Source organism: Petromyzon marinus, chromosome 43 (genome assembly GCF_048934315.1).
Source record: "Petromyzon marinus isolate PM22_M1 ecotype Great Lakes invasive population chromosome 43, UKy_Petmar_22M1.pri1.0, whole genome shotgun sequence".
Classification (NCBI taxonomy): domain Eukaryota; kingdom Metazoa; phylum Chordata; class Hyperoartia; order Petromyzontiformes; family Petromyzontidae; genus Petromyzon; species Petromyzon marinus.
In genome coordinates, this window is record NC_133709.1 from 4,035,487 (window position 1) to 4,058,770 (window position 23,284).

The 23,284-nt window shown below is 51.4% G+C and overlaps 2 protein-coding genes across 7 annotated transcripts; one reads left to right on the forward strand and one right to left on the reverse strand.

Annotated features, from left to right (window-relative positions):
• Nucleotides 1-1,620: 1,620 nt before the first annotated feature.
• On the forward strand, nucleotides 1,621-7,450 carry WHR1 (winged helix repair factor 1). Of its 5 annotated transcripts, none has more exons than XM_032970213.2 (7): nucleotides 1,624-1,912; nucleotides 3,254-3,385; nucleotides 4,663-4,808; nucleotides 5,242-5,477; nucleotides 6,053-6,150; nucleotides 6,486-6,656; nucleotides 6,983-7,450. In XM_032970213.2, the coding sequence occupies exons 2-7, from the start codon at nucleotides 3,265-3,267 to the stop codon at nucleotides 6,988-6,990; spliced, it is 780 nt and encodes a 259-aa protein (XP_032826104.1). In that variant the 5' UTR covers nucleotides 1,624-1,912; nucleotides 3,254-3,264; the 3' UTR covers nucleotides 6,991-7,450. The 5 variants fall into 5 exon arrangements, with proteins under 5 accessions (XP_075929824.1, XP_032826101.1, XP_032826102.2 ...); XM_032970212.2 differs by having other exon boundaries at nucleotides 6,486-6,633; XM_032970211.2 differs by having other exon boundaries at nucleotides 1,623-1,912; nucleotides 6,486-7,450.
• Nucleotides 7,363-19,791, reverse strand: XRCC6 (X-ray repair cross complementing 6). 2 transcript variants are annotated; one of them, XM_032970176.2, is made up of 13 exons: nucleotides 19,679-19,791; nucleotides 17,728-17,849; nucleotides 17,191-17,306; nucleotides 16,277-16,412; nucleotides 15,680-15,934; nucleotides 14,798-14,984; nucleotides 13,755-13,941; nucleotides 13,316-13,484; nucleotides 12,283-12,444; nucleotides 11,109-11,241; nucleotides 10,367-10,467; nucleotides 9,666-9,782; nucleotides 7,363-8,795 (listed from the first exon to the last, which is right to left on the reverse strand). In XM_032970176.2, exons 2-13 carry the CDS (start codon nucleotides 17,807-17,809, stop codon nucleotides 8,587-8,589), a joined length of 1,854 nt encoding a protein of 617 aa, XP_032826067.2. In that variant the 5' UTR covers nucleotides 17,810-17,849; nucleotides 19,679-19,791; the 3' UTR covers nucleotides 7,363-8,586. The 2 variants fall into 2 exon arrangements, with proteins under 2 accessions (XP_032826067.2, XP_032826066.2); XM_032970175.2 differs by having other exon boundaries at nucleotides 17,728-17,852; nucleotides 19,679-19,790.
• Nucleotides 19,792-23,284: the final 3,493 nt, after the last annotated feature.

A 23,284-nucleotide genomic window follows, 5' to 3' on the forward strand; every position in this document is an offset into this window, starting at 1 on the left:
AATCGGCTCGCGCTGAGCCAATCGGCGCGCGCTGAGCCAATCGGCTCGCGCTGAGCCAATCGGCGCGCGCTGAGCCAATCGGCTCGCGCTGAGCCAATCGGCGCGCGCTGAGCCAATCGGCTCGCGCTGAGCCAATCGGCGCGCGCCGCCGCCGCAGCAGCATAGTTTAGTTTATTTCATAGTTTATTTATTTTGGTATAGCCCTGTGAGCCATTCGGCTCTTGAATCGGGTGCAACCTCAACAAACAAAAAACATGAACAAGAAAACATCTTAAAGTGATTATGTGACTGTGCAAACAGAAAATCCAGGAAAAAAACAATCAAAATATTCCTGAAATAGCACCGTCCACCAACGCTGTGTGCAAAAATCCCAGTGGGATGCAAGTCAAATAACAACAACCACAAGACAACTAAGATTAAGGCCATCAGTCTAACTCCGTACTACAATAAACAAAAACATGGGCAAAAAAACGTTTTCGAAATCACCAAAATAAAATCCATAAAAGCAAAGTAACAGTGATCATAGGGACTGTGACCGAATTTTTAACAATAAACTACATAAATAAATTATAACACCACGGCTCTCAGCCAATCAGAGAGGGAGAGGCAGAGAGGTTCCCGGTTCGATCCAGTGGCCGCCCCAGTTATTACTGCGGGTGAATTGACCGTAAAATAAATGCCACGTGCCGGCTGCGTCACAGTGGGACGTTCAAGATCACGTGACCTCATTCGCAAGAGTATTGTGCTGTATAAACAAATGTGTGCCGTATACAGGGGTTCGCATTTGCCAAATTACACCGCAAGTTACTGAATTGTGATTATACATCATCATCACGATCCACGGGCGGATATCCCGTAGATGTGTCCACTTTACATTTCGTCATTTGTTGTTTCCACTTTCCTCTCTGTCTTGCAGTGCCAATATGCTCAAGAAGTGCCCACATCTTCTCTGACACCACATTTTCATACCTGTCAACCCCCTTACCAGTGCCCTACCTTATTACAGACCAATTCAGACCTTATTGGTCACCCAGTGCCCCTTATAAATCTCAACGTTCATCCTACAAAGTCCCATCACAAGGGAGAAACACAAATAGACACATTTTTTTGTGTGCCCGTATTGAAACGGCTGTACGCCGTGTGGACCTGAAAACTCAATTTCGCTGCACCAATCTCTTAATGAAGTCGTCGTGAAGCCGTTCTCTCGAGAGGTGTCTTCCCCTCTTTCCTCGTTACTTCCATCTTTCCGAACAACAACTTTAAAATTATCCTATTGCTGTTGTCCATCCCTAGACACGTGTCCAAATAGTGCCAGTCTCCTAATCGCTGCCTGCACATCACCATCGTCATCATCATCACCACCACTTTGTCGTCTTCTTCTGCCACGTGCAAATCTGTCACTGCTCTGATGCGGCGACATTGATTTGCCCCCTACTCTACTGCATTGACAGGGGGGTGGGGGAATCGACAACATTTTATTTATTTATTTTACTACCACTCGGTGAAAATAAATTGAACAAATTCACACAACCACTCAAGAAATTGACTTTTAAGTAAAAACAAATTTTACCTTTGAAAATAAAAAAAATGTTTTCCCTCGTCGCCGTTGGTTACCTTGCGTCACGTGGCAGGAAGTGGCGCGAGAGGCGGAAGTGGTTGACGCGTGGCCGAGCGGCGGACGAGACGGCGTCTCGCCTCGGTCGCCGGGCGCTCACCTCCTCCTTCTCCTCGCCTCCTCCTCCTCGCCTCCTCCTCCTCGCATCCTCCTCCTCGCCTCCTCCTCCTCGCCTCCTCCTCGCTCTCCTCTCTTCCTTTCCTCCTCCTCGCTAGTCTCCCTCCCTCTCATTAAGCCCAAACTCGAGTCGACAAACTCCGGTCACGCGCAGCCGAGCCACTGGCCAAAGCCACCGCGGTGAGCTCGCGGCGCCTGTGCAGTGCGGGGAGGAGGCCCTGAGTGGTACACGCGAGTGGCCCAGGCCAATGTTGCGTTCTGGCTCCAGTTTGACGGTCAACGTAAGCCGCCTGACGGCACCCACCGGCCGATTTAATGATCTTGATCGACGTTATTAACTTAAATGCGTGCCCGGGAACGCGTTGCTGCCCTCATTCGGTTCAACTTCGCTGCGTTCATCGCTGCGCGTGTCACAAAATCCTGAAGCGCGCCGGGGATTCGGGACCGGAGCTGATTTATGGTATCTTCGGGTTTATAAGATCCGTTCGAAAAGTAAGACGCACCCCATACTTGTTGCCGGCGTCAATAAAGATTTGCATAATATTGGCACGCCCCCCCCCAAACCATTTGCTTCAAAATACGGGATAAAAATATCGCCTCTTTATTTTTCGAAGTATGCTGGGATTCGTTTGGACGCATCATTTAGTACCGTCCTGCAGCAGGGTGGCGGTAAGCATTGTTGAAGTGTGGAATTAAAAGCATTGTTTAGATCCTATTCGGACGATGCAGTTCAGCGATGGATGATGGGACGATATTAGCGGGGGGAGGATGGAGGGCGGGCTACCGAAGACTGAAGTCGCACCCCAGAGGTCGACTACAAAGGGTGAAATCTAGGGTGGCGATGATGACGATGTAGAGACTGTAACAGGGGTGCATGACAATCGCTTGTTCGTCCGTGCCACGGCTTCAAGATTGCGTAGAACCAAAGGCGATTGAGGGGGCTAAGCGGGCGCGGCACGGGCTAGAGAAGAGATGGAGTGATGTGGTACAGGAGGACGTGGAGCTGAGTGGACTTGCCGATGACTGGTACCAGCGGCGTCAAGATCGGCCTCTGTAGAGGAGGCTCGTGAAGGATGCTACTGGGCAGTTGGAGGTAGTCGCCCTCCAACAACAACGGAGGGCGGAGGAGCGACGCTCACAACAACGAGCGGAGCGCCGGGTGGCTAAAGCACAGCAGGTTGGCACAGTAGGGGGCACAGGTGGTGCATCAGCCAGTCATCTCAGTCAGTCGACCCGTGGCACCTGGGTCTGCCCCGTGACCTCCTGCCAGCGGGCGTTCAACACTTCATGTGGCCTCAGGGTGCACATAGCCTGGCACAAGCGTCGTGGTGACGTCACCGCCACTTAGTGGCGAATGGCGGTTGTTGGTTGGTTGGTGGTGACGTCACAGTAAAGAGTGATGACCCTCACGTTTGTCTTGGAACAACGGTGACTCTGCCGTAAGTGCAGCGTTCGCCACGAGGCTGAGTTGTTGTTGGTGTGACCGCTGTCACGAACGTGCGTGTTTGCGGTTGGAGGCAGGCAGCGATCCCATGAGCCGCAAGCGGACCACGCTGCCGGACGCCTTCCGCGCTAAGAGGTCGCGCCCGGCGGTCGAGAGTCGCGGGGACGCCGAGCTGTGGGGAGCCGACGGCGCGGACCTTCCCATCGATGGTACGTACTTGTGTCTACAGTATGTTGAAACTGCTTTCGCTCACCGTACGTAGCCAACCATGCTAATCGGAGGTGCCGGAGGGGGGAGAAGAGAGAAATAGCGCTGCAATAGATTCCTACCCCTAACCACATTCTCTAACCCCAGCCTATCACTGGCTCACCGACCTCGAGGTGATCAAGTAAACGTTACCGATAAATTTCCCACGATATGAAAGAAAACAGAAACGTCCTATTTACATTCCAAACGACCGAACCCTATTCGTACCCCTGGGGAAATGTTTGACAATATTTTACCACGCTCGTCATAGTGGAGTTCCGTATGGGGAGGCGAGGACCAGTTTCCGACTTGCACTGACCAGCCTGGTGAAGTATGGTCAAAAACAACTCCATTGACTGACACAGCATGGGAAGACCTCGATTCAACAGTGAACTGTCAAAGGGCTGCAAGTAAAATTTACCTTTTAACTTCGCACGATGACAAATACAATGCTGAACAGTGCAGGCTGGTGAAAAGTGGGTCCAGGACTGATCCAGGTATCACTGCTGGTATTCGTCATCTTTGGGATTAAAACTCAAATCGGCAGGTTCTTTGCGCAGTATGCAAAACATTCTGCCACTGCTTGCCACCCCAGTTGCTTTTTTCTGGTCAATAATAATTATGGGGTAATTATTCACGCGAGTCAATTGCCACAATATATATTTTTATTCAGCAAAACACCACGAAGTTTTACCACCTCGTGTGGTTACTGTATCAATGAGTGAAATAAGCTGCACCGGGTCGACGGGGACTGTCTCCACTTTCCTGGTTCCATATTTGGCGCCGCCGCTTTTAGTCGGAGGCGTCTTCCAACTGACATGGACAGCTGTTGCTGATACAAGAGGCAGCGCGCGATTGTCAGTGGATTGATTCACTCGAGACCTCTTTTGGTGGTCAGTTCGTCTTGCGGATGCGTCGTAGCTCAGCGACCATCGCTAATAGCCATGCGTTCGATATGCTGGCTGGCTCATTCGCTACGCATTTAGCAATTCACTCTGCTCGATTCTGATGAAGTGTCACGGTTTGGGATCACGAGTTAAAATTCTTTCCCGCCTCGTGCATTCCGTGGGTCAAAAGGAGACGTGGATATGATTTAGGTAAATCGTTAATACTTGTTCCACGGACAATTAAGTAACATAATTCAAAATCACGTGCACTCATTCGGGAGAAAATAACAAGAAAGCCAATACATTTTCATAACCGCCCAACTGTGGTGGCCTCGCTGTGGTGCCACCGACAGAGGTGCCAAACGACACCGAGGCTGCGCTGCGCTACCTGGCCGATCTGTTCCCGCGCAAGCTGTTTGAGGACCGGCTGCCACCCATCGTGCTCCAGCACCAGCTCTACAGTGTGCTGAGCGACCGCACGGCCGCCGACCGCCAGCTGGTGAGACAGACTTCCACTATGGGAGAATGTGTGACTGTGCTTCGCCATGCCCGTCAGTGTAGGGTTGGTGAATGGTACCCAACGTGGGGAATGCACCCCCTGATATGGAAAGGAGGTTGTTTAGCGACACAAAAATACACCATGTGCACCGTTTTCAAAAGGTACACCGTTTTTTTTGTTCGGCTAAGAGGTTGTCCTGTGAAATGCACACCACCCACGAACCTGGTTTAGCGATTGACGGGGGCTCAGACTCTAAATGCACATTTCACAAGCACTCAGACACGACCATTGTGGGCTCACCGAGTCCCTCGGCCAGACCGACATTCACTTGATAAAACAGAACCCACACGTATCCATCCCTCCCACCCCTCTCCCCCTCATCCTTCATCTCCCCCAATCTCTTCCTCACGCCACTCCACTCCCTCCCTTACAGAACGAGCTGCGCGAGCACGGGAAGGTTTGCGTGTTTGCGCTGGGCGTGGGCGAGCAGACGTCGGCCGTCGTTTTCCGCGCCGACTTCGAGGAACGCGTGCGAGCGACGGTGCGAGGACGCCCGTGGGAGGCGGTGGCGGTGCGCTTCCTGGACGAGGTGGTGGGCGCCGCGCAGGGCCCCGCCGTCTCCCGCGCTCGCCTGCTTCACGACCTCTCCTTCCGCGATGCCGACATCACGTGAGTGGTCGTTTTGTCCGTTGCGGAATTAAGTGACGAGAGTTTTCGTTGGCTAAAGGTTTTTATTTTATTTTGGTCAACGGTGACTACGAGCGGACGAATATCATGAAGCATGATGACAGGACTATCCAACAAAGCGTGATTATTAGACGATATGAACTTGTCTGAATGAAGACGCAGACTAAAATAATTTAGTAAACTTATTAGACATTAGTATGCCGAGGATGCCCAAAAATGGTAATTGGCTATGTATGTATATCAATAAGGTTAACGGAGTTCACCAATTGGCTGTCCCATTTATTGGGGGGGGGGAGGGTGTGGAGGGTAACTGCCCCTTCAACATTAAATAACAGCTAATTACTTAAGTCAATTGGACTAAGAGAATGACTAAATAAGTCAAAATTGAGACTGGACAAAAAATTCCACAGGTTGTCATCGGCCGATTAAATGAACCCAAAGTGCAGACGGTCCGCTGCTCACGAACACGAAGGGGGGTGGTGGGATGCCAGGATTCCCATGACCCCCCCCCCCCCCCCACTCAGTATTTCACCGTGCCGTCCCTTTCTCCTCTGCAGGCGGCTCGTGAATGCCGGGCTGCTCACGGTGCGAGATGTGGGCAGCTGGTGGCTTTCCATCCCTGGCATCGGCAAGTTCATCAAACATCTCACCAGAGGTCAGCACTGGCTATGCGAGCAGCGACACGGCCCGCTACAGCGAAGTCAAGCACAGCAGCTAGGCCAGCTACATCAGCCACAACAGCTGTATCGGCTGTATCAGCTTTACCAGCCACAGTGGCGACAACGGTTACATCAGCCACAGCAGCTGCATTGGCCACAGCAGCTGCATCAGCCACACTGCTTTTTGTGTTTAGTTTGTTGTCCTTCACCGCGCCTCCGATTAGCACGGTTGGCTACGTACAGTGCGACATAAGTTCAACATGCATATAGCCACAGGAAGCTACAGCAGCCACAGCCCCGTGTCACTCTGTGCGGTGTGGGCGGTGGGCAGGGCGCAAGGCGGTGCTGGCTGCAATCCGCAAGTCACGGTGCGGTGAGCTGCTGCAAGCGGAGCTGGAGGCGCGCACCATGCGCACGGCCGGGCAGCTCGGCCTCCCCTACCTCGTGCACGACGCCGTGGGTGCGCAGGCCGTCAAGCGGTCAGTGAGCACCACCCTTGACGGTGATTTCCTGCCCCATGGACTGCTACTCCTTGGTCCCGGGGAGTGACCACTGCACTCCAATATTGCCAAATGCACTGGTTCAACCTGTCAAACACTGGTAGTATTGTTTTTTCTCTAACCCTTAACCCTGCGACCCCTAACCCAACCACGAACGCTAAACCCTAACCCCATCCATCCTCCACGTGCACAAATACACTGCCCTTTGGCTACAGCAGCCACACAGGTGATGCTACCTGCAGACTTTACCGTACAATTAAAGACACGAGGGCGTATGAAACACGATTTAAGAGAGGGAATTTGCTACTGGTTCCTGTGGCTCATGCAGGATCGTGACGACGACAGGAGCTCTGCTGCGCGTGGAGAACGAGTGAGGCCGCTGGCGCGTTCCGACACCATCGTCTCCTCGCTTTGCTACAGCTTGGCTCGTGGGAGATGTCGGGGAAAATTCGCCGCTTGATTTTGCACAATAACGGCAGAGCCAAGTCGAGAGGAGCACTTAAAACATTCGCGATGTCAGGAATCCTCAAAGGAGCTCCACTGGGTTGGCCGGCGCACAGCTTTTGCGTCTTCGGCTGTGACGCAGCTACTGCCAGAGGCTACACCACGCAACGAGCGTCGTCTGCTTGGGTCTTGGCGCTAACAGTGCAGCGCCGTTATTTTTTTTGCCACTTACTCGTGCGCGAGTGAAGCCAAACGGACAGGGAATGAGACACGTGTCTCTCCGGAAAGCACTTTAATGGAGGTGACGGGTCACAATGGCTCCGGGGAATAAAACGTTTGGACGCAACGCAAATGTCCTGAGTCTGGTGTGATTGTTGCGGGCCGCCAAACGAACGGACGCACGATCGCGACGTGCAAAACGCCTGCAGTCGTTTCACCATCACAACACGGGAATGAGGCTGAACATGTATTTTTTAAGTAGAAATGCAAAAATGAAATGATGGACGCAGGGACTGGACATGCTGCACAGAACCCCAACCAGGGGGTAACAAGAGTTCCCACCGAGTAACTGGATGGAAAAAAGGCTAAACCACATTCAGTGAAAAATGAATGTTTGTAGAAATGTTTATCGTCCGTGCACTAATTTGGCAAACACTGGAGATTTAAACAACACGTTTGTTTACCCAGGTGTTTAACAAAGACAAAAAAACTAACACAAACTACACACGAGTTAACCATAATCCGAGAAACCTATCCAGTCAACTCCGACCACCGACACGAATCCCTAACCCCCAACGCTACCCCTTAACTCCGGTTTTCAATCATCAACACGAATCCCTAACCCCCAACACTACCCCTTAACTCCGACCTCCAACCAGCGACACGAATCTCTAACCCCCAACACTACCCCTTAACTTCGATCTCCAACGAGCGACATGAATCCCTAACCCCCAACACGACCCCTTAACTCCGAATCCCTAACCCCCAACATGACCCCTCAACTCCGAATCCCTAACCCCCAACACTATCCCTTAACTCCGATCTCCAACGAGCGACACGAATCCCTAACCCCCAACACGACCCCTTAACTCCGAATCCCTAACCCCCAACACGACCCCTTAACTCCGACCTCCAACCAGCGACACGAATCTCTAAACCCCAACACTATCCCTTAACTCCGAATCCCTAACCCCCAACACGACCCCTTAACTCCGACCTCCAACCAGCGACACGAATCTCTAACCCCCAACACGACCCCTTAACTCCGACCTCCAACGAGCGACACGAATCCCTAACCCCCAACACGACCCCTTAACTCCGACGTCCAACCAGCGACACGAATCCCTAACCCCCAACACGACCCCTTAACTCCGAATCCCTAACGCCAAGCGCCACGTGCACAGGTTACACGATGCCCACCTCGCCTTGTCACCGTTCCGCGATGGCCTCTGCTTTAGAGACAGGGGACAACCCCACGTCGCCGTGAGCTTAGATCGGCTCGGTCTTGCTGAAGTAGTTGGTGATGGAGTCAATGAGGTCCTGCTTCTTGCTGCCCGGGTGGCGCAGCTGGAAGCGCTTGCAGATGTCCCGCAGGGTGGCCACGGTGTGGCGCACCACCGAGCCATCCAGCACCATCGCCCGCACGTCCTCGTTGCTCAGCACCAGCTCCACCTTGGGCTTCTCCGTTTTTCTCACCGCTGGTGCCAATTTAATACAAATTTAAATTAGCAGAGGTCACTTGGCACGGGAGGGGTGGGTGGTTGGCGAGTAGGCACGAAGCCATCGGTTCAAATCGATCCGTCCGCTCGCGACGCGGGCGTCGAATTGCGTACGTGAGAAATTTTTATGGATTTATCCCAGATTACATGCTAATGGTGCATTTGGGCTAATGGGGTGAAGAAGACTGAACAAATAAGACAAAACACATGAGAATCAATTCTTGAATTGCGACTCAACATTTGAGGGGGTGGGGCGACTCATCACAGGCTTAAGTGATGTCACCTGACGCCTGCATCACCGATATGGGCTAGCAGCAGGCTGCCTCTTGCCGAGGAGCTGGTGCCCTCGGTCAAATCGGCAACACGTGGATGAAAATCATCATCACTGTCGTCATTACTCTCCATATCTAGGCTTCAAACCAAATCGCTTGACAGACAACGTCTCATCTCCATGTTTTCTGTCTTGCCATTCTCTATGCCTCTGTCCCTCTCCGGGTCCTTTCCTCCCTGTCCCATAGCCTCCATGAGACTGTCGCTCCACGATAAACCTCGCTCAATTGATCGAGTTTTTCACTCATCCGGCCGCAGACAGCTCTCGTAGGCCGCATACGTGTTGGACCAGGCTGCGTCGCGTGCACAGGAAACGTGGCTCGATGCCACGAAGCCTTTGCAACTCGGATATTGTTTACACTGGGATTTCTTTCGTCCGGCGCTCTCTGCGCATTTATCCCAAGTGATGAAGGATTCCTGACTAGAAACCCAGTACCAGGCTAAACGGGGTGCTGGAAGGCAGCAGGGGGGCAGGGGAGGGGAAAGGTGGGAGGGGGGCGGTCGGCCGGCCGGCCTCACCCGATTTGCGCTTGACGCCGCTGGGCTGCCCCGCTTCGTAGTCCGGGGGAAACACGAGCTCCTTGAACTCGCTGATGAGGGTGCCGGCTCGCTCCTCGATTCGCTCCACGGGGGGCCCTGTGGCACAAACACAGGCGCATGCGCATGCACACACAGGACCACATACAAACACGAAGAATGCAAAAACAATGGTCAGATGCATAAATATGCAGGCACAGGTGCACGCGCTCGCATGGATGCGTGCACAGATGCGCACGCACAAGCAGGTGCACTCACACACGGACAAGACATGGGGCAGAACGCACAGATACACAGCCGCGCACAAAAGCACACACGCAGACGGTTGGTTTAGTGGGAAAGCTGGTGAATGGGTGATGGATAAACAAGATATCCGGTGAATGGTTGAGTGGGCAAATGAGTAAAAGGGTGAGTGGCTGAGTGTGTGAGCAAGTTGATGGGTGATCAGCTAGGCAGATGATTGGTTGAGCAAGCGAATAGATAAGCAAATGAGTGGGCGGGTAAGTGGGAGAGTGAGCGGGTGGGTGGACGAGCGAGCGAAAGAGTGAGGCGGTAAGCGGGTGACCACGCAAGTGGGTGAGCTTGCAAGCGAGTGAGAGGGTAAGCGAGTGAGAAGGTAAGTGGGTGAGTGGTGGAGCAAGGAAATCTAATGAGTGGGTGAGCAAGCGAGTGGGTGCCCGCACGTGTGTAGTCGACTATGGGCTCTGGCATCTCCAGGTCGAGCGCCATCGCCTCCAAGTTGCGGTAGTGCTGCTGCACCGAGGGGTTCTCAAAGCTCTCGCTCCTGCCGCCGTGGGGGAAACACAGACACAAATATAGATGGGGCAGCGCCTCTCGGAGGAGAGGGGACACCAGGTATGTGACAAACGGCCAAGGAAACACTACATACCGATTCTGGAGGAACCGAGTACAGAATATGGATCTAAGAGTTAGCTATGATGCACGTTTTAACCATTTTAACTTATCGCATTCGTAGAATTTGGTGGAGTGGTCTAGACATTCAACACACAAAGAAACATACATATAGATCGATCGCTTATTATATGGCCCATGAATAATTCATCTTTACCTTTTACACGCTGAATCAGATGCACGGGCTATTTTACTAGTTCATAAATTCTAATTAAATTGCTACGCTCACAACACTTCCAGACCAAAGGTGATGCAAATGTCACCTTTAGACCCTCTGCCCATTCAGGCCCAGGGCCCAAGACCTTTTTTCCTCTGCTTATGACGGACTGCTTCTTCCTCTTTCTACAAAATAAAAAATGCGCTACCGTTTTCCGTGCAGCATCTTTGAGATGCACTTGCATTTAAGACGCTATCAAAATCCACACCGTCTTGCGCGGTGTCACAAAGACACAAACCCTCCGAGAGCAGCTGGGAATGGATTCGACTCACCCCCCGCCCCCCCCCCTGCCTCACCGGTACGTGAACTTGAGCCTCTCCACGATGGCCTTGGCCTTGTCCACCTGCTCGCGATTGGCCCAGGCAACGCCCTCCAGCTTCGGCACATTGCGCACGTCGTCGGCGAACGGCAGGAACAGAATGTGGAAGCCTGCGCTCGGCATTGTGCGCGCCAGCGGTGGGGGTTGGGGCGCCGCAGTGGCGAGATGTTAACTCCCTCGCCTGGTATGCAGGGCATCGTGGGTTCCATCCCGACCCGGACGCCTGCTGTATATTTTGGAGTTTGCGTGTCTCTCTCCCTGTGGTCGTGAGGATTCTTCTACGGGTCCTCCGGTTTTTCCTTCCATATTTAGAATCAACATCACGCGTTTAGAGTATTTGGCTGCTATAAATTTCCATTTGATAAGCCACTTCATTGAGTTATCATTTGTGGTCAGGTCGCTTCTTAAAAAGAATGGTACAGCTCAGTTGGGGTTTACCTGGTAAAATAAAAATTGTTTAGTAGTTTTAATATTAAATGGGGTTTGCTGAGCAGACGCCCAAAGCCCCCAACTGGCCCTCAACAAAAATAATTATATTCTGCCTTTTAAATATTTTTCTGACTTTCTGGATATTGTGCTGAAGATGCTTTGCATAGTTCAAAGCGAAACATCGTCTCTAATTGCTGAATTGGGTTGTGGGAATTATTATTCCAATCATCAGTGAGCTGAACCAAAAATAGTTGGCACATTAAATCGCTTGTACAAGTGCCAATTTCATTAGTTTGGCTTTGTCAGGTGTGGGGCGGGGGGGGGGGAGTTTACAACAGATATTGCCAAATAAATGTGGCCTAACCCGACAATCATTTAAGAATCAACGCTACTAGAGCTGAAATAGGTGCGAACAATCGGTGAAGGTCGAGCGTGGTGGCTATTTAACAATACGACGATTTAGACGTAAATATTATATTTGATCACATTTGCCGAGTAACAGGTCCACAGACCTAAAAAAATGCCAAGCGCAGCTAGCAGCAGCACAACTGAGGGTGTACTCGATGAGAAGTTACTCAATTTCTCGAAGTGAGCAAGGTTATATGAACAGAACAAACAAGACAACGCAATAAGGAACTCCTGGATTGAATGGCGCCGAACGCAGCGGCTGGAGGAACGGCCGTCGCGACCACACGAGCGTGACGGCGAGCGACGGCTCTCACCGGGCGGCGTGTCCTGAGTGCCGTTTTCCTCCTTCACCTCGTCCTGCGGCAGCAGCCCCACCAAGCGTGGCTGCGCATTGCGGCGCGGCGTGTAGTGGCACAGCGCCCACACGCCGCGCTTCAGGCACTGCGTTAGCAGCGCCGTGAAGAGACGCCCGCTCCCTACACAAAGAAGACAAAGATCCCCCCACCCCCCCGTGTAGCCTTTAACAGACTTTTGGGGCACGAGTGCTGTTGGCGAGCACACGAGGAAGGGGGTGGGGTGGCCAACACCACGCGCCGATCCGCCTTTGTCTCCCCAGTGGCGACGTTTACACATCGCACCAGGTACTCATTCGAGGCCGAGTCAACCTAGGGCAGGAGGCCAAGGACCGGTTCAGATAATCGTCACAGGTGTTGGCCGTGAGCGGGAATCGAATTCGGGTTGCTGGGATCCCAGCGCAGCGCGCTGACCGCTCCATTATCGCTCCCCACGTGCCACCACACAACACACACGCGCGTCCGCACACACCCACACCGAATGCACATGCGTGCACATGCGTACACAATCATACACCCACACCTCAACTCGAACACTTATACGTGTACACACAATAAGCTGCCATTCGCAACTAAGTGACGGTGGCACACAGCCAAAGGAAAGATTCCCCCGTGAAGCCTTTAACAGACTAAGGGCAAGTGGTGTTAGCAAGTGCCTATTAAGGCCAGCGCGGCACACAAGGGGGAGGGTTGTCAGTACCATGCCCAGCTGCCTTTAACTGACGTTTTACACACCGCACCAAAATACTAATGTGAGGTTCAGTCTACCTAGGAGCCCAGGAGTGGTTCAGATATTTGTCACTGATATTAGCCGTGAGCGGGAATCAAACTCAGGTCACAGGGTTCGTGAAGCAGTGCGCAAATCAGTAAACTACTGCTCCCCAAACAAGCACGCACACACGCGCCAACGCACATGAACATGTACACACAAACACATATAATCCTGTAAAATGTCCTCCCGTGCATCCCGGCCGTCAGGGTTAGGGTTGGACACCTGTGAAGAGGCTCTCTTCGGGGTAGATGAACTGCGTGGGACGCAGGTGGTGATGCCTCTTGAGATACTCCATGGGCTTAAAGCCAATGAGCACCAGCCCCGGCTCGAAGAACTTCTTAACCTTCTGCACCTCCTCGTTCTCCAGCACGATCTGTCTGTAGCCGTACACCTGATGTCGCACCGCACAAAAACAAAAGATCCCCCTTGTAGCCCTAACAGGCTGCTGCGGGCAAGTGCTGCTAGCGAGCGGCTACGAAGCTCGATATGGTACACAAAGGTGGTTTGGTGGCAAGCACCACCCGCGGCCGCCTTTGTCTCCCCGAGTGGTGATGTTTACTCTTTATGAACATCGCCACGGGATCTTTAACCTCCGATGTGAAGAGATGACGCGGTAGTTTACGGTTAATATTACCTACCTTCGCCACGCCCGCCCTCTCACCTGTGACTTCTTGGTGTCACTGGGCAGCAGCAGGCGACCCGTCTTGGCGTGGAAGGTTTGCTTCTTGGCCTTGACGGGCTCGTTAGTCTCGCGGTATAGCTTTACGGGGAAGGACTTGTGGGCAGTGCGCGTGAGCGTGTACACGGCGACGCCCAGGCTCAAGCCCTCGCCCAGCTTCAGCGGCAGCCTGGTGCACGCACGCATGAACAAGAAGGACAGACGTAGCTTAAACAGACTGTTGGGGCAAGTGCTGGTATGACACACGAAGGGGTGGGTGGCCAGCAACATGCCCGGCCGCCTGTCTCCCTCGTGTTGATGTTTACGCATCGCACCGTGTGCTCATTTGAGGTTGAGTCGACCTAGGGGAGGCCCAGGACAAGTTCAGATAGTCATCACTGGTGTTGGCCGTGAGCGGAAATCATATTAGGGTCGCTGGGTTCAAAGTGCAGCGCGCTAATAGCTAAACTACCACTGCAAAGACAAAGACCTCCATACTGCCTTGAACAGACTGCTGGGGCAAGTACTGTTAGCGAGTAGCAACCATGAAGGCCAACACAGCATGTGAGGTGGGTGGCCAGCACCATGCTCGGCCGCCTTTGTATCCGTAGTGGCAATGTTTACACATCACACTAGATTTTGAGGCTGAGTCGACCTAGGGGAGGCCCAGAACCGGTTCAGATAATCGTCACCGATGTTGGCCGTTCAGCGGGAATCGAACTGGGGTCACTGGGTTCGTAGCGCAGCGAACTAACCGCTGCACCACCGCTCCCCACTACACTACCACTCGCCATTCGTATGTAGAACTTATTTAGCACCGTACGTAACCAACCGTGCTCGTCGGAGGTTTGAGGGAAGGACAACAAAACTAAACAATCTAGCTTTGAAGTTTTGATGGCTGCAGGGATCCATACTCTTAAAATATTTTATACCTACGTGACTTTGCCGATAGAATCAAAGAGTAACAAAACTAAACACAAAATAGAATAGCAATCACACACGCAGACGGCCGGCAAACGCTCATCCCGTGGCGCATGAGAACCCACCGAGCCATCGCCCTCTTTGGGTACTCCTTGGTGCGCACCACCTGCAGGAGCTCGCCGAGTCGACACGCCGGGTCGCGCGACGCTCCGGGGTCCCCGCCCCCCTCCTCCTCGCTGACGATGTCGCGGTAGAACGCGTCCATGCGAAACCCGCCGGCTTTGCCCAGCGGCAGCACCTCCAACGTCACGCCTGGCCACGAGCACAGGGCGCAAAAGCGTCAGCGACGCGCGGCGGAGGGGGGCGGGGCTCGTGGCAAACGCGGCCTCACGCCACCCCCGCTCCTCGTCGCCAGCCGCCAACGACTCGCGATGCGACTCCTGAGGCTCGTGTGTGAATAATGGAGGGCGGCAACGGTGACCCGCGTGTGTTATAATTGATCCCTATCCGTCCGTGTATCAATGAACTGTCACGATTCAAAGTCACGGATCGATGATTTTTTTTCGTCTCGGTTGTACTTTGTCTTCGGTTTGTGCTTTTGTGTCTCCGTTTCTTCTGTGTCGTTCACTCTAAAACTAAACTATAGCTATTTTTGTTTTACCAGATAAAGCCCACTGAGCTACGTAGCTCTTTTATTGACGTGACCTGGCCACAAATGATAGCTCAACAAAGTGGCTCATCATGTGGGAATTTATAGCAGCCAAATACTCTAAATGCATGTTTCTAAATGTGGAGGGAAAAACCGGAGGACCCGGAGAGAAAAATCCACACGACCACGGGGAGAACATGCAAACTACAAATATACAGGCATCAGGGTTTGGATTGAACCCACGATCTCCTGCATACCAGGCGAGGGAATTAACATCTCGCCACGGTCGAACCACGAACATAGAGGAAAAAAACGTGTAATCGATGAATCGGCACGTCCACGGTGGCAGGCGACTCACCGATGCCGCGCAGGTCAGCGGCCTTGGTACGCGCCAGCTTGGCTCGCTCCGCATTGTCGGCATGCGGCTCGTCCTGGTTGGTGAGCAGCAACACACGCCGGTGGCTCAGCCGGTCCTTGGAGGCGCTGAAGAGCTGGGAGCAGGCGAAGAATGCGTCGCGCAGGGAGAAGTCGGTCGAGTGGCCCAGCAGCGACTCCACCTTGGACCGCACGTCGCAGCTCGTCAGCCGGTCCAGCTCCAGGATGCGGCTTGCGCCTAGCGCACACACAAAGATAAAGATCCCCCGTATAGCATTTTCAGGATGTTAGGGCAAGTGCTGTTAAAGAGCACCTATTAAAAACAGAATCTTTATATAGACTGGAGGAATCCGATGAGATATGAAGCTCTTTTTCACAGATGTCCAGTATGGGCGGGTCATCACCGCACACGAGAATATGGGTGACCAGCACCACGCCCGGCCGCCTTTGTCTCCCCAGGGCTGATATTTACACAATGAACACGCAGCAAGAGATATGCAGCACAACCGCGGAAATCTACGTATTAGTGATCAAAGTGATGATGACTGTGACGATGGCGGGTGCAGCTCCAGCTGCTCACCGGGAATGTCGAGGCTGTGGTAAACGTACACGTGCTTGAACAGCTCGTTGGTGTGCTTCTCTGTGCCGAAGAACACGAGCCCCAGGAGATCGCGCTCCCTGCTGACCACCCTGGAGCGGTACACACTGTGCACACACTGCACGGTGGGGCCAGGGAGTCAAGGGGGTCGAGCAAACGTTAAGTTGTTACGGGCAGGCAGGGACCCTGATGCCGGAGGTGGCGTTGAACTGCTTTAACAATGTGCAAGTTTTGAATGGAAATGTCTTCGCCTCATTACATCATTCCGATATCGCAATTTGCAACACAACGGGCAATAGGGGCAATAAAAACATTAAAAATGCCCCTTTTTAATTATCTATATTTTTCGGATGTCTAAGATAACTTTAAACCAGGCGTGGGAGAACCTTTGGCCCGTGGGGCCGGATATGGAAAGCGTGCCGCCTGGTTTCATTGAAACAATCATTCTGCCGCTGCTGCTGCTGCGTTTGTAGTAATGCGCAACCAACAACAAAACTCAACATTCGTCAATTATACCGTGGCCTAAACAGGGGACGTTTTGGGCAATTGCCCTTGTTCAGCTCGGCTATGGCACCTGCAAAAGACAGAAAAACTAGGCTATTTTTATTTTACGAGGTAAGGCCCACTGAGCTCTATAGCTCTGTTTCAGAAGCAACCTGGCTAAACATGATAGCTCAACAAAGTGGCTTATCACGTGGAAATGTATAGCAGCCAAATACTCGATGGCATGTTGTTTATAAATGTGGAGAGAAAAACCGGAAAAATCTATGCGACCACAGGAAGAGAGAAAACATGCAAACTCCCAATATACCGCAGGCGTCAGGATCAACCCATGACCTCCTGTATACCAGGCGAGGGAGTTAACATCTAGCCACCGTGGCATCAGATCCGCTCACCTTGATGCTCATCTCAAAGGGGCTATGCTCGGAGTCCTCCTCCTTGATGAACATCGCCTCTGACGCGTCCACCAGGAACACGAGGCTGTCTCGGCTGACCGAGGGGCCCCCATTACCTGCACCGACCCAAGATACACAAAAAAAGTGCAGTCTTGCAATTGCTTCAACTATTTTTTATTTTACCAGGTAAGGCCCACTGAACTATATCAGAAGTCACCTGGCCACAATGATAGCCCATTGAAGTGGCTTATCGTTTGGAAATGTATAGCAGCCAATTACTCAAAACGCATGTTTCTAAATGTGGAGGGAAAACCTGGAGGACTTGGAGAAAAATCCACACGACTATGGGGAGAAACATGAAAACTCAAAATATACAGATGTCAGGAGTCGGGATCGAACCCACGACCTCTTGCATACCAGGGCGAGGAAGCCGCTCTAGAGAGGGCCTTCTAGAGCGTATTTGGCCTACTCTTCCATGCTGGCCAGACGTCTTGGAAGAGGTGGGAGAAGCCACACTATACACAAAAAAATACGCACCCTGCCCCTCCGCCGCCTCTTCTTCCTCCTCGTCCACATCCTTCTCCGCAAATTCCTTCCAATCGTGGGCAGGAAAGCTCATCTTGCTGGGAGTGTGCGGGCAGGCGGGCCAGACGGTTCAGCTGCTACAAACACAGACAGGCGTGAATTGAAGCTTTTGTGACTGCAGGAATCCATACTCTTTGGTTCTTTCGGTAAAGTCACGTATTTATTTTATTTCTAACTACGTGACTTTACCAAAAGAATCAAAGAGTACAGCCAGGCGTGTTCACGTCAGCCTGGGGGTGCACCCCCCCCCAACCCAGGGGTCGACAAACCCGCGGACCGCTTAGTAACTTTGTTTATTGAGGACCGCCGTCTCGTATTCATCACGTGCATTGCGGCTCTTGAAATATTGAGTTTGTTTGATCGAATTCGAAAAAAAAAGTTTCCGTTCTGGTTGCCGACCCCATGACCTGAACCCATTCGCTCTGTCCACGGGTGTGCATCACGGCACGCCTCACCATCACTACTACGGAACACTTTAGCTCAGCCCCACCACGCCTGTTGTAGCACTCAACCTGCATACACACCGTGTGCCCTGCGTCTTCATACTCGGCCATCATACACACCAAAGATAAAGACAAACATCCCCCAGTATAGCTGTCACAGACTGTTGGGGCAAGTGCTGTAAGCGAGCACCTATGAAGGCCAGCATATATAACACACCATCGCACACACACTACCATTACATACACACATATGACTATCACACTCAATGTACTCTGACATTATACCACCCCTAAGTACACAAAACATAAAGACATTATAATACACCCCCTCACACAACACTCAACCATCCAACTTCCTCGCACTTGCCCCAACAGTCACAGACTGTTGGGGCAAGTGCTGTAAGCGAGCACCTATGAAGGCCAGCATATATAACACACCATCGCACACACACTACCATTACATACACACATATGACTATCACACTCAATGTACTCTGACATTATACCACCCCTAAGTACACAAAACATAAAGACATTATAATACACCCCCTCACACAACACTCAACCATCCAACTTCCTCGCTCTAAACTCACCCTCCACCCCTCACCATCCTCAGCCTGACAACTCCCACACTCTGCACCATCATCACACCACAACCTCACACAACCACCCAACACCCTCACCACCGCATACCTCACCCTCACCTCACAGCCTCACCACCCTACCCTCGTTCTCACTACCGTGCACACACCTCACACTCACCACACTCACCACACCCCACAGCCTCACCACACTACGCTTGCCCTCACCACCATGCACACACCTTACACTCACCACACCCCACAGCCTCACCACACTACGCCTGCCCTCACCACCATGCACACACCATACACTCACCACACAACCTCACCACCCTGCACAAGTCTCACACTCACCCCACAGCCTCACCACACTACGCTCGCCCTCACCACCGTGCACACACCTCACACTCACCACGCGTCACACTCGCCACACAACCTCAACTCCCTGCACAAGTCTCACACTCACCACACACTCCCCACAACCTCACCACCCCTACGCTCACCCTCAACCAACCTTTTCCCGCACCTCCGATTAGCACGGTTTGGCTACGTACGGTGCCCAAGAAGTTCAACATTTAATACACACCACAGCCTCACCACCATGCACACACCTCACACACAGCTTCACCACCCTACCCTCACCACCCTACACAGACCTCACTCACCACAGCCTCACAACACCCTCAGCACCTCACCACGACACCCCCTGCCCTGCCCGCCCGCCTGCCCGCCTGCCTGCCCGCCTGCCCGCTCGCCTGCCCTGCCCTGCCCGCCCGCCCCTTCACGACGACTCCGCCACCGACTCTCGATCGTTAAACAGTCCGCGCGGTACAAGAACAAACAACGGCAGATGAACACCCGCCAAAGAAAACCACAAACCGAACAATCGACAGAAAAAACGCGAGGCGACGATCGAACGGCTCGGCCGCTAGCCCAGCACACACGGAGCCTCCCGCCACTCGCTCGCCTTCGCCCCTCCCCCTCCTTTCAATCCCCGCCCCCTCTCAAACCCCGCCCCCACACAAACCACGCCCCCACACACACAAACCCCGCCCCCTCCACTTCCGGCGCGAATCCAAGCGCGGATTGTATTTGGTCGACTGCTTCGGTCAGCGGCGCTTCCTCGATTTCATCAGAATCTTATTCTTTATCATTAGACCTCCTTTGCCAGTACCAAAATGTAATAATAGGGTTTTTCCCATGTTTTTTTTTTCTGGCAACAAAACTGAAACCTTTTTACAAGGATTCATCTCTGCATTAACCACAATACCTGCAGTCAAAATGCAAACAAAAACCATACTATGATAATATATGCATTGTCCTTGAAACTGATTGGTCCACACCAAAGGGACGGCTTTCTTTTGAGCCTCGACCCAATTGGTGCTTGATAGTGCATTGTCTTTGAGCTGTGTGACGCCTTTTGGCGTCATCTGGTCGAGCACCAATTGGGTCGAGGCTCAAAAGAAAGCCGTCCCTTGGTGTGGACCAATCAGTTTCAAGGACAATGCCACATATATTATCATAGTATGTTTTTTGTTTGCATTTTGACTGCAGGTATTGTGGTTAATGCAGACATGAATTCTTGTAAAAAGGTTTCAGTTTTGTTGCCAGAAAAAAATGGGAAAAACCCTATTATTAAATCTTATTCTTCATTCTCTTCTCCTGCTTCTTCATCATTTTCGTCGTTTGTGTCGACTTCATTTCGTTCGTATGGGTCGGTCGACCTATACACTACACTATTATACACTGCACTATTATACACTACACTATTATACACTACACTATACATTACACTATTATACACTACACTATACACTACACTATTATACACTACACTATCCCCGTACCCCTTATAAATCTCAACGTTCGTCCTACAAAGTCCCATCATCACAAGGGAAGAAACACAAACACATAGACACGCATTATTTTATTTGTTGCCCGTATTGAAACGGCTGTACGCCGTATGGACCTGAACACTCTGTTTCCCTGCACAAGACTACGGGGTAAACCGTGACATGTCCACTAGGTGGGGCTGTTGTGAGTGACCTCTGAGAAGTTGGTGTTCTCATGTAGAAAAAAAAAACCTCGTCCTGTTATAATGGCCTTCCCGTGAAAGTGATATAACTTCCTTATCTACCAACGGTAGGCATTTAAAAACAATACGAAACAACAAAGCACTCAAATGCTGTCCCCATGCAGCCCCCAAGTCCACACCACACAACGCTTTTGACGCTGCCGAAGGCCGTGCGACCTACTGCGTCTGCACCAGTGCCACCTCGCGTCGTGGCATCGTCTCACTGCGGCCACGGCCGCCTTCTTCACCGCCCTGAACGGGTCTCCGAACGCCGTGGCTGAAATGCCAGAAGCTGATAATCGCAACGAACGAGGGGAAAACCTCTCACTCGGAGGACGCCTATCACAGGCGGACCCCGAGACCTCCCCGGGGGACAAATCAGACCGTGGCGTTTGCGGCGGTGTCTAATGTCAACAACTTAAAATGTCATCTTCATTAGGCAATTCACGTTGAAAAGAATCATTACAGGGTGCTTCAGAAATGTTGAACACGTCTGATAATTTGCAACAAATACCGCAAGAAATGTGCTGCCTTCGGGCCACCACCTGGAGGAGATTCCAGGCGCGTCTTGACAATGATGCGGAACTAGTGGAGACTCTTTGACTTTTTGAAGCTATTAATATACATTTATTATCATGTTACGTTCTTTTTCCATTAAAAACGATAGTCCCGTATAAGTGTTTTAAAAAAAAATAAGCACCCTGTATTTTTTTTGACTGTTTTAAACACAACTGAATTATTTATAAAAGGTTTAAAAAAAAAAATAATGTCTCATCTCCAACTGCTTGGTGGGGGCAGCGACCCATCGCCCCCTAGTGGACGAATCTTGCCTGCGGGTAAACCGCTATGGGTTGACACTCGCAGTTTGTGATTCAGGCGGGCAAGGCAGCAGACAACCTCAACAGGAGCGGAGTTTTTTTTCTTTTATATCGCTGTGATGGTCTCCTTCGTAAGTGGATAGGGCGTTGTTGTCGGTATGACAGGGACTCATGTACTTACGAACATTCGACTTACGAACTTTCAGAGAAACAAACAAACCTGATCCGTTATGTACAGTTGCCTGTTCGGACCAAGGGTCGTAAGTTCAACCGCCGCGCAATAGATGGCGGTGGTGGCATCTACATCTGCAGAACGTGAAGAACCAGTGGCATCTACATCTGCAGAACGTGAAGAACCAGTGGCATCTACATCTGCAGAACGTGAAGAACCAGTGGCATCTATATCTGCAGAACGTGAAGAATCAGTGGCATCTACATCTGCAGAACGTGAAGAATCAGTGGCATCTACATCTGCAGAACGTGAAGAACCAGTGGCATCTACATCTGCAGAACGTGAAGAATCAGTGTCATCTACAGTAATTTTAAAGCCATTCCCTGTGTTTAGTGTACATGCCGTACATCATGTTTGGAATCGACAGGTGTAAAAGTTGGACTTACGAACAAATCGACTTATGAACAGATCTCTGGAACCTAACTCGTTTGTAAGTATAGGAGTATGTTGTCATAACGTTGTGCGTTCTGCGCACCATCCGTTCACCAAGTGGACGTCAAAGCTCTCGCGATGTTACATATCAAGAGTTTAGGCAGATATGTGGCAGCGTTACGGTCCAAGTTTGAAAAAAATACTTAAATTGGAGACACCAGATAACAACATCACCCCTTGACTTGCAGACTACACTCACCACGGTGGCTAGATGTCAAAGTACCTCGCCTGGTATACAGGAGGTCGTGGATTCGATACCGACCCTGACACCTGCTGCTGTATATTTGGAGTTTGCGTGTCTTTGTCCCCGTGGATGTTTCTATGAATTCTCCGGTTTTCCTCTGCACGTTAAGAAACGTGCATTTAGAGTATTTGGCTGCTATAAATTCCCACGCAATAAACCAATTCGTTGAGCTATCATTTGTGGCCAGGTCGCTTTTGAAAAAGAGCTACATAGCTCAGTGGGCCTTACCTGTGAAGATAAAAAATAAGTGACTTATAGCAAATGGTGTGAATGCAAAGTTATTATAATTATATTAAATCATGTGTGCTTCACCCTGAAGAGGCTGTCTTCCTGGGGCGACTCGTCGACACTTGCGAACTTGACACAAGTGGTGAATATTCTACGTCATGGTCGAAGACAATCTCCCTGAAGAAACGACCAACTACAAAATTGTCCAAACCAGCATATTTACATTAGACCTCCTTTGCCAGTACCAAAATATAATAGGGTTTTTACCCTTTTTTCTGGCAACAAAACTGAAACCTTTTTACAAGGAATCATGTGTACATTACCCACAATACTTGTGGTCAAAATGCAAACAAAAAACACTGATATATGCATTGTCCTTGAAACCACACCAGAGACGGCTTTCTGAGCCTCGTCTCAATTGATGCGAGACCAGAGGACAACAAAAGGCGTACAGCTC

What these genes read in the sequence shown, in the direction of transcription:
- WHR1 (XM_076073709.1), top strand. Translation starts at nt 3,265, where the DNA reads ATGAGCCGCAAGCGGACCACGCTGCCGGACGCCTTCCGCGCTAAGAGG. An exon ending in CGCGGACCTTCCCATCGATG is followed by an intron (nt 3,386 to 4,662) that starts GTACGTACTTGT and finishes TGCCACCGACAG; the next exon opens with AGGTGCCAAACGACACCGAG. An exon ending in CGGCCGCCGACCGCCAGCTG is followed by an intron (nt 4,809 to 5,241) that starts GTGAGACAGACT and finishes CCTCCCTTACAG; the next exon opens with AACGAGCTGCGCGAGCACGG.
- XRCC6 (XM_032970176.2), bottom strand. Translation starts at nt 17,809, where the DNA reads ATGAGCTTTCCTGCCCACGATTGGAAGGAATTTGCGGAGAAGGATGTG. An exon ending in CCTTTGAGATGAGCATCAAG is followed by an intron (nt 16,413 to 17,190) that starts GTGAGCGGATCT and finishes CCCACCGTGCAG; the next exon opens with TGTGTGCACAGTGTGTACCG. An exon ending in CGCTGACCTGCGCGGCATCG is followed by an intron (nt 14,985 to 15,679) that starts GTGAGTCGCCTG and finishes GCTCGTGGCCAG; the next exon opens with GCGTGACGTTGGAGGTGCTG.